Source organism: Porites lutea, chromosome 2, assembly GCF_958299795.1.
Source record: "Porites lutea chromosome 2, jaPorLute2.1, whole genome shotgun sequence".
Classification (NCBI taxonomy): domain Eukaryota; kingdom Metazoa; phylum Cnidaria; class Anthozoa; order Scleractinia; family Poritidae; genus Porites; species Porites lutea.
The window spans coordinates 17,350,761-17,369,528 of NC_133202.1; the positions used below are offsets into that span (position 1 = coordinate 17,350,761).

The following is an 18,768-nucleotide window of genomic DNA, read 5'->3' on the forward strand; positions in this document are numbered from 1 at the left end:
CGCTCTCGGACGATTGCTTCATTTGCACGACCCATATCAACACAGACTCTTACGTCGCCATCGCTTTTGGGAACCACCACCAACGGCGAAATCCATCCTGACAGCCCCTCCGGCACTTCCTCTATAATGTCAAGCTCCAAAAGTTCATCCAGCTTTGCATCCACCTTCTTGCGTAACCCGAACGGTATCCTACGTACATGCTGCGCTACAGGCTTCACCGACTCATCAATGTGTAGCTTAAGCTCGTAACCCTTCAAAAGACCAACACCACTAAACAAGTGCTTGTATTTCTCTCTGATATCCCCGTCCGATCGCCCACCGTCAACACTGTTTGTCTGAAAAGGACCAATACGCAACAGGTTTAGCGCCTCGGCAGTCTCTCGGCCCAACAGCGTGCGACCATCGCCTTCAACCACCACAAAATCAGCATTACTTCTGTTTTCAAACCCAGCCAGCGTGACATCTGCCGTGAACGTTCCTAGGGTCGGTAAAGGTTCTGTAGCACCATAAGCAAAAAGTTCCTTTGCAGATTTGCGAGATTCACAGTTAATCCCCTTTTGCTTTAACAACTCCCAGGTCTGCTGGCCCATAACATTACATGAAGCTCCCGAATCAATGAGAACATCGGGTACGTCTACACCACCAATGACCAGCGTTACCAAAGCGCCCCTTTGTTCCTTGCGATCATTTACCTGTTCCACTGAAAAGGCATAATCGGGTCTTTGCGAATGACATGATGCAGCGAAATCTCCTTTGTCTTCCTCTCCAGGGCTAGGTCTTCCAGTCACGAGGTTCGTCTCTCACCCTCCGCGTCCGCGTCCACCTCGACCCAGTCCACCAGCACTCCTGCCTCCTCTGCCGCGTCCGCCTCTGCTACTCTCAGGTCCTCTAGATCCCGAATGGGTCCTGCTTAGCTGATGGAGTCGAGGGCATTTAACTTTGAAATGGCCTGTTTCGCCGCACTTCCTGCAAGTTTGACCACGTGCCGGGCACTTTTTGTCTTGACTGAAGTGTCCTTCTTGTCCGCAGCTAAAGCACGTCTTTGCTTTCCTGGGATTTTTGTTTCCATACAGCCTGCCACCCACTGCATTGACCTGGTTATCTGCTTGGTCGGTACTGTATTGCTTCAGTTGTCGATCAACCGCTTCTTGGGATCTTACAACACGCAACAATTCATCTAACGTAACAGTTCCTTCCTTTTCCAGAAATTTCCGGCGTAAATGGCTCGAATAACACTTGTCTATGAGCTGATTGCGAATGTAGTCATCCTCGCCGGCGCCAAAATCACAAGTCGCTGCTCGCTGACGCAATCTACAAACGAACTGATCAACTGTCTCTCCAATCCCTTGCGAAATTTGTCGAAACAAATGTCTCTCAAAGGGAATGTTCGCCTTTGGCACGAAATGGTCGTCCAACACCTTTAACGTTGCTTCAAAACTTGCATCTCCACCCTCACCAGCTAGTGTGAAATAAATTTCTTGCACATCCATACCAGCGACATGCAACAGCAAAGCACGTTTTCGAGCGTCGTTCGATACACCTTTCCCGGTCACATACAAACTGAACGCTCGCTTCTACTTCTTCCATCGCTGACTTAAATTGTGCGCCTCTCCTTTTGGATTAAATGGTTCCAATCCACTGACATCTAAAGTAACAGAAGTCATCCCAGAACCGCCAACAGCACCACTCGTAGTACCGCTTGTCGCGTTAGTTTCGTCCGATCCACCGCCTCCCGGCATTGCTGAAATAAATCCTTGACGAAATCCTCGACGAAATCCACAGCGAGATTTTCAACGAAACTCTTGAAACCCTCAGCGAAATCCTCGAAATATCCTCGTCGCCAATGTAGTACCGCGGTTAGGTTAAAACACACTTTATTCACGACCGTTACACTCCAAACTCAGAATGCTAACCGACTCGAATAAATTACAACACACGCTATCTATAGTACATGCAAATTACGTAATTCCCGTGTGTATCACATCACATTCATTCTCTCGCTTCTACGCGCTTGCATTAGCATCGTATACACTACAACGACATGAACATTTTATTGTGCTAAATGATCTGGGCGAAGAAGGGGAACTAAATGTTAGTGGCCAAGTTATAGTGTTGCTTGAAGATGTGAAAATTGAACCAGTTGTTGACCGATATATACTCCGTACTAATTACTTTGTGGAATACCTACATTTTGACAATAACGGGAGACTAGATGGGTTTCTCAATCACAAAAATAACATGTACATATTAAACAATAAGTATGATGCGTGCAAGGAGATCTGTGACAAATTAAAGAAAGTAAAAGACAAGTGACTTTGTTTGGTCAAATTGCATGTAACGGTAGAGCGGTAGTGAGATTGAGCAAATCACTTCACCGAAGCTACTTGGGGTAGCATTAGACAGCCACCTAAATTGTAATGATCATATTGATGACCTTTGCAAGAAAGTGGCACCAAAGAGTGCTGTACTTAAAAAGATTAAGCATAATTTGCCCCTTGCAGAGCGCAAGCTGTTTTTTAATGCATTGATTAAGCTCATATTGTTGTATGGAGCTTGCACATGAACCACGGTAATGGAAGAGAATGTGAAACATGTGTTTAAACTGCAAAAGCAGGCAGCTCGGGTAATTTTAGATGCTAATCTAAGAGATAGGAGTAAAGACCATTTTAGATGGCTTGATTAGTTGCCGTTTAAGGACAAAGTAAATCTTCAACAGTGCAGTTTAATATTTAGGTGCATGACAAATGAAGATGACTGCCCAGACTATATAACGAAACTATTGCCTAGAAACTCGGATCTCAGGAGTGACAGCAAAGCTAGCCGTTATGGAAGGTTTAATTTGGCATGTCCGTTTTATAATAGAGAAACAGATGGGGGAGGTACTTTTAAAGTTCGTGGAGCTAGTATAAGCTATGGAATAGGACTCCCCTTGATACAGCTATTTCAATTGACGTTGTCGGATCAAAGTTTCAAGCGTACACGACAAGAACGAAAGGCGGTATGGGTAGATTAGAATTAATTTTAGGCTTTCGTGGTTGTCAGCGTGAAATGGACATGGAGGCTGAAAATACAATTAGTGTTGCCTTGCGCATCTTAACAAAGAGCAACAAGAACAGACATGACTCCTATTGCTTAAAAGTGGTTCCTCTTTTTGAAACTGTTAAAGGACTAAAAGAATACCTTGTTTAGAGAAGCGGAGAGGAACTTAAACCAGCCACGACTGGCGAAGATTTTACGCTTGGTTACTTTGGTGAAGGAAACAAGAAATTTACGATCAAGTCAGAACTTCAACTGGCCGAGGCTTTATCATTGGTAAAACGGGGGATGGTTACGTTGTGGACGGACCCACATTTATCTAAACCTGGAAAACCACAGGGCCACAGTTCAGCGTTGGCAAAGAAAAGAAAAGGTGTCACAGCGCGCACTGTAAAACTTTTACTCTGATTGTATTTAATTCTTCTCGTGCATGTTTCCTTTTTTTTCACTTGATTCAAGTATTATTTTTATTTTATTATTCTGTTCCGATGACACCCAGGAAGACGAGAATAGTTATGAAGATCGCCTGTCAAGGCTAAGAGCTAATCATAAACTGCCCGAGTTTAAACTACGGTGCCGGACGAGAATGTTGGTGAGTAACTTTGAATTTGCCGCTTTTGAGTAATGCAAAGCTAATGGACTTCATCCGATTGCCGTCATAGTGTTTCGTAATGTTTTGTTTCAGTCTCATGGTGCAAAGCTATACCGTGTGCCCAAATCATCTCCTTTGTCATTTTTCTCAAAAGTATTTGTAATTTCACATGAAAAGTTTCCTCATTATTTAGTGTACGAACTCCCCGTGCCAACTCCTTCTTTTAATTTATTCAACTCTTGGGGCTTTTACCGCTATAAAATTTTGGACCAAAAATAAATCTCCTAATTAAATAGCGCTTGCAAATTAACGGTAAGAAAGAGGAATTCGTGATAATGACCCACAGTATTTCATAATAGTGTTTTTGGTGAAATTTTTATTTTCCCGACGGAGACCATACATGTATTTTTTAAAAATGAAGTTGTGGCGCTATAGTGACACAGCAGGAAAAGTTGAAGACGAAACCCAACAACAGATGAACAATTTAATTCAAAGGCTCTGCTCTGTTCTATCCTTTCTGTTGTCGAGAAAGCTTCATTAGTTATTTGCAACGGGCAGTTTTCATTTTTGCACCAGACAAGCGAAGTTGAGCCAAGCCCACTTTTACTCGATACATTTTTTAAAAGTTCGCACTTCGCTGGAAAAATCGACAACAAACTGCTTCTTGGAGTTTTTCTTGAAGCTTCTTTCCCGCTACAATAGACTTTCAAAACAGTACTCCGTCCGATTTTTGTATGGCACGGGACCTCTTGTGACTTAGTCTCTCGCTTGGCTGCTTCGTTGATGACATGTCACCTCACTCTTCAATTCCTGAGTTGGAAAATGGGATTGACTTTGATCTTGTAGTACACAGTTTGTTGGCTTTCTTGAGATCCATTGCAACCAAAACATCAATTTTCTTCTCAAACTTTGGAAAGGGCATTTTCTAAACTACAGCCTTAAAGGGACTGTGACACGCTTCTGTGCATGTGCGGCATCTTGATTTCTGTTCTGGCGAATATTTTGTCAAGATTCGCTTTTGGTGAAGAAATCCTCTTCCATCGACCCTAAGACGCCCAAGAAAGCCATAATATCAGTATTCAAGAGCTATTTGGTCTATTATGGAAGTTTTGAACATCATATTTTGTATTTTTGTGCAAGCATCGTTGAGAAAATTCGAACTCATTGAAGAGAAGTGCACAATGCCATGTTTGTTGTTGTCAGTGCTTCTACAAACGGATCAAGTGTGGCGTGTGATGTGGTCATTTGACTTTCATTTCTGTCTATTAAGTTTGCCAGTCAACGATCTACCTTTTCCAGATAGTTCTTAAACGTTAAATATGTAAAGAAAGTTGAAAAGGTTTTCCTTGATACAGCTGTGGTCTACTAATAGGATGCAGCGGCAAGTGAAGCTGATCTACAACGTGATTTCTGATTGTCTGCAATAATTTACTCTCTCGAGTGACTGAAATCAGAAGGAGAAAACCCAGCAATCTTTTGTTGTATAGAAGTGGTGTGAGGTTGAGGAAAGAATCCATCGAACATAAAACGTTTTAACAGGCATTCGATTTGTGACTGTGATCCGTAGTTTTATTTTACCAGAAAGTACTGACATTAGGCCGCGCAATCTTTAGCGATGTGGTTCACACGGAATGTTCTTTGTATCTTTGCTGTATGAGCGTAAATGTTTGAGAATTGATCTTTTAAAAATAAATTGTTGCCTGAATGTTCCATTTAATATCTGGTTTCTTTATGTGTTGAATCAGTAAGGTTTGTTGTGCGGTACACCCGACACAACGACTCGGAAGGAAGAAATTGAAATTTATGCAATACTGATGGGCTCCTGTTTATACTTTATTTTGCGTTGTTGTTTGAGAAAAAATCTTTATACTTATACGCAGTGTGGTTACTATTACAATGAAAGTGTTTTATGATGAAGCACTATTAAAAACTGCTTTCAAACACTGCTATGATGAGCTACAATGTAGTAATGCGTAGTGCTCATCGCGCTAGCCGGCCGCATGGCATGGCCTATTTTATTATAGTGTGCTGTAAGCTGGCATTTTAAGCAAAACGTTTGCCTCATCCGATACTATGTATTTAGGTCACCGGTCAGGCGCTATTTGCAGTTATTTCTAAGTTTATATAGGGCAAACAGAGAGATCAATAGGTTTGTTTACAAATTATTTTTGGTTACGGATCCAAAACTGGTTTGCTAGGGTGGGTACGTGAAAATACACGTAGGTAACTGTTTGTTTCAAAGTAGGACAGGGTTGTTAATCTCATTCTTATCAGCTGCAACAGATATCTGAGGAATGCCAGAGAATAAATATGAATTAAGCTCGTGGGGTATATAAAATGGAACAAAAACGATTCCCGCTTCGCGAACAATGAATCTTGAATGATGCAAATTTCCTTGCATGCATCTTACTTGCTTCCGATTGGTTCAAAAACAATCAGCAACTGTCAAAGCTCACACATGCGCACTATTGTGACACGGTCCCTTTAATTGCAAGCATTAACTTTAAATCCATAATTATAATTTAACAACCCAGAATAACTTACCTCGAAAATAATGTTGAGAGAATAGTTCAGTGAATTAAGACTTACTCAATTAAGAATGCATGTGAATGTGTGTGACTGATCTAGTATGCAGCATATGAGTTTCGTGATTTCAGGGTTTCCCACTTTAGTTTCACATTTCTATTTTAAAACCCTCTTAGATTGATCGGTAATTTCTCCTTGTAATATGAGCACTATATAATTATATAGGATGGTGTGGTCATGAGAAGTAAGGACAGAATCACACAAAATGCATTTGCTTGATGATTTTTTAGAACTACTGGACCTGTTACTTCCATGGGAAAATGGGTACGTTTATGGGCCCAGATGAGAATTTAGATTTTGGTACAGTTTGGGTGAGGCTGCAGTCACACACATTGTATCCCTATTTGAGAAAGTCTTTGGCAAGATTTCTTCTTTATCCAGCTGTCTGGGGCTCTTCAGTCAGTACTGAATGTTAATAGTAGTGGACCATTATATCAAAGGAAAACTTCCACTCAAATTACAAGTAGAGAGGATTTTGTAGCTGACCTTTAAATTTTTTTATCTTCTACTGACCATTATTATATTGCTAGTGTTTGCAGCCGATATAAGGCAGACTCTGATTGGCTGAGAGCAGCCAAATGCATCATTATTCTCCAGTAATGTCCACGGGCTAACTACGGATTATGCAAATTAGGCATTAAAAAACCGAACAAACAATAGGTTATGCAAAAGCTAAATTTGCTTTATTGCCATTAACATTTACAGCGACTAGAGCAAAGGGAAAACACAACCATAAAAACTGTCAATGAAAAGTTTGACCTGGGTTTGGAATGATGAATGAATAGATTAACTTGTGCATTGCTGAGAAAGGGAGAACTTCAACTTAAACAAAGGTGTTTGTTTTCTTTGAAATTGTTGTGTTAGCCTCATAATAAACAACTTGTTGACGTAGCTTTGACCATTTGGCTGTTAAAGAAGACTTTTAAACCTGGGTTTAGGTGTAAAGACCTCACACTCAGTTATTGAGTAGTTAATCATGGTGCAGTTCAGACACCTGAGAAAACCATAAAACCATGATAATCTAATATTTTTTACTGCTGTTGCTTGCAGTTTATCATTTGTTTAAGACATTGTAGTTTTGGGTTGTTTACAATTTTCAGAGTTCGATTAGAAAACTAGTATTTGTAACAACCCACAGTATTGTAAATCTACCAACTGCAAAATGGTTATTTAATCGTTTACAGTGCAAAAGTTAGTACAGTGCACATGTGGTCCATTCATCTATTTCATAGGACAGACAACTTTTGTAAGTACAACCACACTGTGTAAAAGAAAAATTACAAGCTTGTAAAACGCTGTAATATATCATGGAATTCACATTGTCTTCTTCACCTTTAGTTTATTAACACAGCATTACAAATTGAAATTGAAATGAGGATATGATCATCGCAGTAGTAATTGCAATTCAAGCAACTGCAAATTAACCACCCAAAAAATTGGGGGGGGGGGGGGGTTTAATGGGATGCAAACCCATCGCCTCCGTGTTTGTGGTACAGTGCTCTACCAACTGAGCTATGAAGCCCAATAGGTTGGGAGCAGGCCAATTTGCTGTGTTCATTTAACCTGTGAAAAAAGAATGATGAAGGTGACGTAAACTGCAGAAGTACAAATTAATATAAATAGAGGCAAGACCTTTATTTAATTCATTTTTCTTTACTTCACATCATCTTTCTTCTATAATACAAATTAATTTAAAGTAAGAATATGGTTTTAAAAAGAGCATTTTTTTAATGCTCTCTTCCCCACCAAAAATTGAAAATCTTTGAACTTTATGAAATCCCCCAAAATACAGTGAAACCTCAATTTAACGAACCTCATAAAAGATGAAGTCCTTGGTATTATGAAAGATTTTCTTCAGCCTGGCCAAAATACAGGAAAATGTATGGAACGGAAACTGGATTTAACGAACTCCTTGGTATAACAAACACAATCCAGAAGTGCAATTGTAAAATGTACCTCGATATAATGAATGAATGTCAACATGTGATAAAAGATGAATCAAATTTATGTCTTCATTAGTTTTAGGCAGTTTTGTTTGCCTATTTTTGAGTTTCTAGTGCCATAGCAACATAAAGCTCGGTACTGAGGCACTGTTCGGACCTGGGAATTCTGGATTTTGTAAATTAATTATAAACTATACCTCGATATAAATGAACATTTTGGTGGTTGTTGCAAAAGTTCGTAAAATTGAGGTATTCGATATAACAAACAAATTTCCACAGTCCTTTAGCACTTTTTTAATCGAGTTTCTACTAGATTTAAAAATAAAAGTGCATGAAAAAGGCAAAAAATTCTCATTTTTTGTAGCAGTTGCATGAACGCTCAAATGTCTTGTTGGAGGCATAGCATACATGTAGGCCCCTTTTTTATTTCACATCGGAAACTGGTTTGCATTCAATTTAAAAAGACTTTCAATTACAACAGAGTTTTTGAAAAAAATAGGAACAGACCCATGAATTGTCTCACAGCTTGGTCATTGGTTCAAATGATCACTAGTCTTGCTAAATTTCAATAACTTGCCTGGCACATGAAAACACAATTTTCAGGTACAAAATTAAAAACCAGAAATTTGGCTTTAGGTGTAAGTTCCTTAACATAAATGTATGCAACTGCTGATGAGTCCATCGTCACAATTTTAACATTCCCCTGTGCTGTACTTGCAAATTTTGTCATCCACACTAGTGAAATATTAACACACACAAAAATTTCCATATAAAATTGGCTTGTGTGGATTATACTAAATAGCTTTAATATTAAATCATTTAAATACATTTTTGTCCCAAGTGTGATTATTTGAATGATCCAAAATGTTTAACTGGCCGAAGGGTTGCTCGGCAGGAAATCAAGGGCACCCAACAACTCTTTTCTGTAAAATATCTGTTCAGAGAAGCACAAATTGCCTAGAAGTTTCTATTACTTGAGGAGGGCTAAGAATTCTACAATCACAGACAAAAGTAGTTGGGAAGGTGGAATAACTTAACAACATTATTGCCCCACTTCATACGCCTTATGTCTATGTTCAAAAAATGTTCTTCTCCTGAATACCACCCGCGCCCCCTATTCAATGTTGGGACATGAAACAACAATTAGGCACAAAAACAATTTAGTTTTGTCCAACATTGATCCAGGGGACGGGGGGGACAAGTACAAGAAAGGTAAAAATTGGTCACCTTCCCAACCCTTTTGACGATGATTGTGTGAGAATAGACAATTGTCTTTTAACGCTTGTAAAACATGTGGCTTTTAACATTTCGCTGAGATTTCTCACCCTGGAAATCTATTGATAATGTACTTTACGATGTGTATATAAAGTGGAAGAAAGCTTTAGTTTTGTTAAAATCACCATCATGAGATCCTTGTATCTCACATGCGTGACATGTCAAAGCGTGACCACAAAATCCACTAGCATGTGTAGATTGTTTTTTAACAACGTCGGGAAAAACGTTTATGTTGCTTTCTTTTCGGCGATAGATTAAATGAAGGTTCCTTGTTTGGAGAAAGTGGAAAGAATCGCCATAGCTTGTTTGTTTCATTACATAAAATTAGAAGACATGAGAGCAATTAGTGCTAAATGTCGCACGTTTGTTGTTATGCATTTTTGCGTCTGTTCAGTTACACAGTTTCACTGTGTGTCATTTCAGTGAGTGCAATGATTTTAAAGACGAAACAAAGAGAAACAACTTGAAAAACAGCTACAGTTAGCAGGAGGCTTACGAACAATAAACGTTTTGGAGAAACACCGGAAAATTCTAGTTGCACACGTATGCATGAAACCTGTAGACTGGGAGGAGTGTGACCTGAGTGTGGAATTTTGTAGACTGTATTTTCTTAGGCTCCAAATTCTGAAAACCTATATATAACAAGCTGTTGATTTTCCAATACAGAAATAAATAATTTCAATCTATTGATTACGCAATGGTATTCAGAGGAAAAATACCTCCAGAGAAAAGAGCGTTAGCAATATTTTTACGTCAAGAATCTGGCCTGAGTTATCCGAAAATTGCTGAGAAATGTAACATTTCAACCCCCTCCACCGAAAGAATTTGCAATAAGAATCTTTTTCAAAGACGAAACTCGGGCCACTCAAGGAAACGCGGTCGACCAAGAAAGATTTCCCTCTGTATGAAGCTGTTATTGATAAGAAACCTCTTGAAAATGAGGAGACAAGGTGTAGCAGTAACTGTTAAGAGACTTGTCAATTATAGTGGACTAAGCCTTCAAACCGCAAGTATTCGCACGTATTCCTGATGCTTAAATGAGATGGGTTTCTGGTTCTTACAGGCTAGAAAAAAGGGTCTTCTGAAAGAAAGTGACAAAAAGACTGGCTTCAGTATGCAAGGAAAATGGCGTGCTACGAACAAGATTTCCCAGGTTTTTGGACTGATGAAATAGCTTTTTATTTAGATGGTGTGTCTTTAGCGACAAGACCAATCCCATGAGCACAGCAATGGCTCCAAAGGCAAGAGTATGCCGTCAAAAAAGCGAAGGCTTGCAAATAACCAGCAAAGGCTCGAAAGATTTAGCAGGAGGAAAAAGGCTGCACGTAATGGTTGCAATAGCTTACGGAAAAGGGGTTATTGTCAAAGAGCCCTATGACAAATTGAATGGCCAGTTCTTTGCTAATTTCATTAGGCAGCATTTTAATTTATGTTTCGGACGTGCAGGGCCAAAACGAGATAGAAAGCGTCTATTTGTTATGGATAACGATCCAAGTCAGGTGTCCAAATCAGCTATGAGTGCTCTAAGAGAAATTGAAAGTGAACTTTCGAAGATACCTTCTCGTTCGCCAGACCTGAACCCATGTGAATCTACTTTTTGTATTGTCGAAGATTCATTAGACGATGAAGCGATTGAAAAACACATCAACAAAGAATCATTTGGCGACTTCAAAAACAGAGTGTTGCGCACATTTAGCAAGATGGATACTGTTGTCATTGATAAAACCATAGAAAGTATGTCCAATAGAGTTCTATCAATTATTAAAGGAAAGGGTTGTCGAACCAAGTATTAAACAAACGTAAACAAGGTATTTTAATGCTAACATACTTCAGTTCTTACACTATATTATGTTTACATGTACTGACGATGTCATAAAGGGAATAATATAAGAAACTGGAGCTTCGACAATTTACAGTGTGATTATCTTTTCACGCTAGTGGCGTCATCTGTCAATCATTAAGCTATTTTGAGAACAGTAAACCACACGATTTTTACAATACTCCAGCACATTACTCCATAAGAAAGTCCCAAATACATCACCAATGAACCAACGTTCTTGCGAACAAAGTACCAAAATATGTAAACCATATGAGAATATGTTCCATTTTTCCTTCATTTTTCTACAGAAATAAATGTACCAGTGATTTTCAACATTACTCCATTGACACAGTGTCTAATAAAGGTCAATTAGCTAAGTCAAGTTCAATTTAAACGCTAGCTGCAGAGTAATGTGGTATTTTCCTTAGGAAAACGCTAAAATGGTTCTTAAAAAGCATAGCACTAACTCCTTTCAAAGTCCTGCACAATTCAATAACTTTTTTCTTTTTGGAGCTACTATAAACGAAATAATTTCGGCTACTTAAATGGAGTAATGTGGCCTCCCATGTTTGCGCCTTTTGACTCATTATGTAATCAGATTAGCGAAGACAATAGACGCTCTACTCTAAGTTATTTTAAAAGACTCTACTCAGTGATGTTGCTTAAAATCAGTTTTGAAAAGCAGTGACCACAAGGAATTAACTGGAGTTGGTGGAATTTGTCTCCAGAAGTGGAAAAATTTCCACCTTACATTCATCATTTCAGTGTTTGCGTGGCAAACACTTCCCCCCTTTATGTACACAATTGGCGCGTCTGATGTTGCAAAGATAGGGGTATCGTTGCTAAGCTCAATGTCCCGTTTCGAGAAATTTTTGGTAGCTGGTAAATGCACTATATCTTCCTCTAGCAACAGGAGCATGTCAGCCCATGCTATTATGGAGGGTTTCCACCGAAAATCACTCAGCAAAATAATTTCCGCCTCTTCTGCACCAACCCAGGCAAAAGTTCCAGTGGCGGGATTACAAAAAGTGCCATAAATGCTTTTCAATGGGGCAAGCACGAAACTTTTCCCACAATTGGCAACTCCACGTATAAACAGGTTTCTGTACTTTCCTCTTCCTTTTTCCAGCATCGTCAAGACAGCTTGGGTGAAAACACTGACGCTAATTTCATTTCTATTCAGGAGGTTAACTGCCGCCTCTAGCTACTTCCCCTCACAGTTGGCAACGCATTTGGCAGAGTAGCTTTCGTGTAGAAGTTGGGTGAGTCTTCTGTGACCTTTCATACTTCGCTTCCGCAGTTGCCAACTCCTGCTCGATAGCCACTCATCTACTGCTTTTCTGCCCCTGTTACATATAAATTCCGCCAGCTCTGTCTTCCCTTCCCGATTTTGTGAAGCTGCAAAAGACAGAAGCTGCAGCTGTGATTTTACGTTCTTAGCCTGGATAAACTGGGCAACCTCATACACTGAAAGACCACACTGTCGTTTCGTCTTCTTACCCCCAGTACGGCCAACTGCTTTTCTCTTGTTTCCTGAGATTGCCTTCTCAGGTCTTGGTGGACGCGCATTGCCTAGGTCTGGGTGGCCCTCTGAGTGAACACAGAAGTCATCTTCCTTTGTGGTGTATTTGTATGCAGAGTAGTATGTGTTGTGTGCGGCGTATGTGTTGTTCACCCTTATGCCTTAGCGGTCGTCTAAGAATTGGCGTACCTTCAGCCAGCGAGCACGTTTTTCCAGTTTCATTGCCATGTGATAATGGGAATTGCTCTCTGAAACACCTGCATCAGCTTGTAATTCTCGCGCTACAACCCACTGTACAACCTTAACACCCGTCATTTCCATCCACCCTAGCAAGACCTTTTCGGCAAATGCTTCTCTTGTTGCAACATTTTCTACGTCAGCTCTGCTATATGTCACAAGATACACAAGTCCCTGCTCACGGTTTCGCAAACTATCATTTACCTCTGCCATTTTCTGGGTTGTTATCGTTGTCCATCAACCTTTCAAACAGGCCAAAACAAACTATCTTTCGCATTACAAAACAATTTCGACTCCTCCCCTTCGCATAAATGACAGCAGAACTTTCAACACGTGAAATACTTACAGATATCACTCATTGAAGCCGTCCTGACACAAACATAATCATAACAATGCGTGCCCTTATGTTCCAAAAAATAATCGTAACCTTATTGTATTGGCCATATTATTTCGCCTGAAATGATAAAAACAACGCACAGTAACTCTTTTCACGAGAGTACCAATTATGTCTTTTTTAAAGAAGTGCTTTACTATAGAAATTCGTCGACTTTTGTTTCTTCATGACCACACCTAGAATTTCAAGACAATCATGGACAAATTATTTAAATAATCCAAAACGTTTAACTGGCCGAAGGGTTGCTGAGCAAGAAATCAGGGGCACCCAACAACTCTTTTCTGTAAAATATTTGTTCAGAGAAGCACAAACTGCCTAGAAGTTTCTATTACTTGAGGAGGGCTAAGAATTCTACAATCACGGACAAAAGTAGTTGGGAAGGTGGAATAACTTAACAACATTATTGCCCCATTTCATACGCCTTATGTCTATGTTCAAAAAAGGTTATTTGTTCTTCTCCTGAATACCCCCCCGCGCCCCTATTCAATGTTGGGACATGTAACAACAATTACGCACAAAAGCAATTTAGTTTTGTCCAACATTGATCCAGGGGACGGGGGGAGACAAGTACAAGAAAGGTAAAAATTGGTCACCGTCCCAACATTTTTGACGATGATTGTAGGGAACTATTCCATCCATGTACAATTTGCAAAGCTTTATAATATCACTGGATTCCACATGATTTTTTGAATTCACTCCCCAGATTCAGGTAATTCCCTTGTTTTGGACTGCTTATCACCTAGTGCACATAACATTTTGACTTCAAAGGTAGTGGCAATTTTCACTGGTCACCTAAAAAGAGGTTATTATGGCCCCTCTTGTAGTCCTAATGCTTTTAATGGTGATTTTGATAATTGCACCCGGCTAAAAAGGTGTTTTCCTTGACACCTGCCCCAGTCCCCTCTTGCTGAATGATCATTTGACGCTGAATTTGTCCCTTTGTTAATGCTTTGCAATGAAACAAAAGCAGTGACCCTCCCTTTTTGTGTTTTTACTCGTTACGACTACACAAGAAATTACATATATAGAGGAGAAAACAATTTGGATTGAAGAAAATGTATTATTTAGATATTACATTGTAAAAGACATGAATTTCTGCATTTCAAGCGACAGAGAGTTACAGGATAATCTTAAAACTGTCCATTTCTCTAAATTTGTTCAAAACTGGGTAATTTATTTATTCATAGCAGAGCTCTAGCGCGTGAAGCGCGTCTGCGGAGCACCATGGGTAAGTAAATCTACCCATCCCAGAAATCTACCCATCTCAGAAAATCACGTGACCGTACACCGCTCGCCCGCCCGCTGCCCGTCCCTCCGCACCACAGGGCAACCAATGTTCAATCTCACACTTTCTAGCTAGTTTGGGATCACAGGAAGTGCTGATATTGCACACCAGTGTTGTGATCAATTGACAGCTGTCAAAACAGGGTATCCGCTGACCAGTATCACCTGACCGTATCGCGGGCTCAGGTGTCGACCTATCGAGGTTGAGTATTTTTGAAGTTATCTGCTGACAAGTTACTAGTTTTCAAATGATTGCAGGCTCAAGTTTAATTTTTTAAATTCATATGAAATGTGTTTTATATGTGCCGCACAATTAAAATTTTGATTTCAAACTGACCTCACAAGGTAAAATTCAGCCAGTTTTTACAGGCAGGGAGGACATGCCAGTTGTTTTTTACTTTTCTCACCAAGGTCACGCGTTGGTCACGCTCTATGCCCAATTTTTATGCTCTGATCGGTCAAAATTTGACAGGTGAGTTCATTTCGAAAATTTATGCCGCATCTTGAAACTTGTTTACTTTGACAGCTGAAGATGACAGAGTTTTGTGTCAACTTGTGATGTTTTTAACTGTCTTTTTCCACTGAACATTGTACAAAATGAAATTCAGCTGCTATCAAGAGTCTTCTGTTATTCATAGCTAGTTTGTGTATCTGGTTTTTGGCTGAGAAATAGGTCGCTTGTCAAAGTCGGAAAATCCGATTTCGAATGGCATCGTTTTCGTTTTTCACCTTGCTTGATGCGTAAGAGGGTTGAAAAGTCTGAAGCGATTTTTGCCTTACTTGATAGTTTTCAGTGCATCTCGAATGGTAAGCCTGAGTAATTATTTTATTTGATGTTTGTTTTTTATATCTTATTCAATAAAGTCGAGTGTAGTTTATAGGGCTATTTAGTTTATGCACGTTTGTAAGATTTGAGACAATGATCTGACCGAGTATCAAGTTTGATTATAAGCTTGTAGAACTTTAAAAACTTTTTCTCACCGCAAATAGAAAGAAAACGTTCCAAAGTTATAATTCTGGCTGTAAAAGAAAACTTTGAGCGATTTTCTTGCCTCATGTTCATCTTTGAAAAAAGCAAACACCTGAATGCCGGCTTAAAACATAAACAATAAACAAGGATTTTCAGAGACACTTTAATACTTGTCTTCGCGAATGAAAATTGTTATCTCTGTATAAGTTTCACCGAATAATTTTCCTTTTATTATTGATTGTTAGTAGTCTCCTTGCAATGTTAATCGCTGTGCCGTTTGTTTTCAGTCGCTCATGAACATCGCTTGCAGGAGTAGTCAAAATGCCACGCGTATCAAACGCTTTTGAAGATTACACATCGTTATAAAACCATTAGATAAAAAATAAACATAATAAATTCTTTATTATGTTGAAGCGTATAACTCTATTAATCTTAATTTAAACAGTCAACTTTGGTGCTTGTCAAAAGTGAGAACCCGCCAGCATTTTTTAACGGTTTCGCTAAAAGCCCATGCGAAGCCCATGCGTGCTTCGATCGTCCTAAATATTGAATGAGTGCAATTTGTAATGCAAAATTGTGAAATACTGCATTCTGTCCGAGGTCTATATGATAAAAACAGCGCCATATGGTACTGTTTCACCTCAGATGTGATGTATAAAAAGTATAAAAGGTTGGTTTACACGTGCCCAGACTTGTTGGCAAGATTTTTTAAAGTAAACTTGTCGAACGCAAAAAATTCAGCCTGATTTGTTCTCCAAGAATTTGTTTTCCAAGAATTTGTTTTCCAGGCCTAATCTACTCTGATCAAGAGCCATTATGGCTATGCTATTTTTAGGGTGTACATATAAGGCTATCAACTCGATGTAAGATTAAGTTCACTCTTAACTTGGACTGTTCGCAAATTATTTTTCTCTAAAATCACTTAGCCTTTCCCTCAACAGTCACATGAATGTGCCCTAAAGTTAACTGATTTATGGAAATTACAAGTTTATTGCTTGATTTAAATTATAAATTCGAGTTAATAGGAGCTTCGCTTTAAGCCCTGGCTAAATCTATATATTTTATTCATTACAATCTATGGATTAAAAACCAAAGGATGAACTGTAAAGGAGTCCTAGACCCATATAAAAACAGATCACCTAAAAATATATAGAAACACAATAAAATAATAGTTTCAGAAAATACAGAAATATAAAAGCTACTTAAAAATCACAGAAAGATTTCCTAACTCTAGACTTAAAAATATTACATTATCAGAAACACAAATGTCTAACGGTAGTTGATTCCACTGGTCAGTAATTCTATGGAAAAAACTATACTTCAAGACATTAGTTCTTGCGTATTTCTTCTTTAAAGTTAAAGAGTCCTTAGCCCTAAGTGAGAAGCAGTCAGGTTCTGAGTGTAAATCTATAATTTTACTGATGTCAATATCAATGTTGCCATTAAGTACTTTAAATAAGAAAGTCACGTCAGCCAGTGATCTTCTCTTCTCCAGTGACATGAGGTTTAACTTCTTCAAACGAATGTCATAGGGATCATCACTTTTTAAGATAAGTTTAGTCGCTCTTCTCTGTACTCTTTCCAGCTTATCAGTATTTCTCTTTGTATATGGGGACCACACCACTGAACAATATTCCAAATTTGAGCGGACCAATGAGCAGTAAAGAGTACGCAAGGTGTTAGGGTCATCCAGACCTTTACAAGTTCTCTTAATTAGACCAAGCATTCTGTTAGCCTTGGATACTACGTAATCTATATGTGGGTTCCATGATAAGTGATGATTTGTAATAATCCCCAAGTCTTTAAACTCTTTAACCTCTTCCAGTTCAGAGTTTTCCAAGAAAAAACTAGAAGTGAGTGGTTGAATCTTCTTAATTTTGCATTTCTTGACATTGAAGTTCATGAAATTCTGAACACTCCACTGATGCAGACTATCCAGGTCCTGTTGAAACAATTCAAGATCACCAGCCGTGTCAATGATTCTAGAACATTTACAGTCATCAGCATAAAGAGCAATAGTACTACCAGGAAGTACTACTTCGGGGAAGGTCACTAATAAATATAACAAAAATAAGGGCCCTAATAAAGAGCCCTGAGGAACTCCAGATGAGACATCGGACCAGGAAGAGGATATACCATCCAGCACTACTCTCTGTCAGCGATTGCTTAAATAACTTTCACACCATTGCAATGATGAGCCAGTGATCCCAAAGTTGCACAACTTTTGCAACAAAACTGCATGGTTCATTTTGTCAAAGGTTTTGGAAAAGTCTAAAAAGACTACATCAACTTGTCTGCCTTTATCAAGGGCAGTAGCCCATTGATGATGGGTTAAAATCAGTTGAGTCTCACAGGATCTACCTTTAATGAAACCATGTTGCCACTCAGTTAAAAATGGTGAGACATGATCATAGATAGCAGAATGAACAATACGTTCCAAGCACTTGGCCGGGGTTGGAAATAACATGGTCAATTGACTAAAATTATAGTATAGCGGAGAAAAACAAACGGGCTGAAGGTTTTAGTAAACGTCAATTAGAATGTACAGTGTTTTTTCTAAAGGTCTATAAGTACTGTGCATAAGCTTGTTGTTGATAGCCTAAAATGTGTTTTTGATGCATCTAGGAGGAAAACATGCTTGGGTGCCCCTGAGGAAATCGCACTTTCACGCTAATCAGCACATAAACTTATGCCTCATTCACACCAACTAAACATGTTTAATTAAACCGGGTTTTAAAAAAATGAAAAACAGACGCAGAAACTGGAATATAGGCTTTTACACAGGATTCTAATAGAATTCAACATATTTTGGAATTTGCACTAAATTGCAAGCAATCATTTCAGTTAATTAGCAGCTTTTATAATAGAGAGGAGAAGTGTGACGTCATGTTACCACAAAAGCACTATTTCTGGATGACAACAAAACCAACGGTGATGGCAAGGAGAACAGCAAAAAATGTTTATATTAACAAAAAAACAACTTTGCATGGGAATCACGCTATTTTGTATATTTCTTGGCCATCGTTGCACCACTACAACATGAAACTTCCTATTTTCATGAGCCTGCTATATGGAGTATGTGAACACAACACAAAAATTGTCACTTTCTT

General features: G+C 38.9%; 1 protein-coding gene across 1 annotated transcript; it reads right to left on the reverse strand.

The window, feature by feature from the left end:
* Positions 1 to 16,856: 16,856 nt before the first annotated feature.
* Positions 16,857 to 17,561, reverse strand: LOC140925726 (uncharacterized). The gene has a single exon (XM_073375618.1). The coding sequence runs from the start codon at positions 17,559 to 17,561 to the stop codon at positions 16,857 to 16,859; it is 705 nt and encodes a 234-aa protein (XP_073231719.1).
* Between the last annotated feature and the right edge of the window lie 1,207 nt (positions 17,562 to 18,768).

Excerpts from the sequence above, each read along its gene's own strand:
- LOC140925726 (XM_073375618.1), bottom strand. The coding sequence starts at position 17,561 with ATGAACTTCAATGTCAAGAAATGCAAAATTAAGAAGATTCAACCACTC.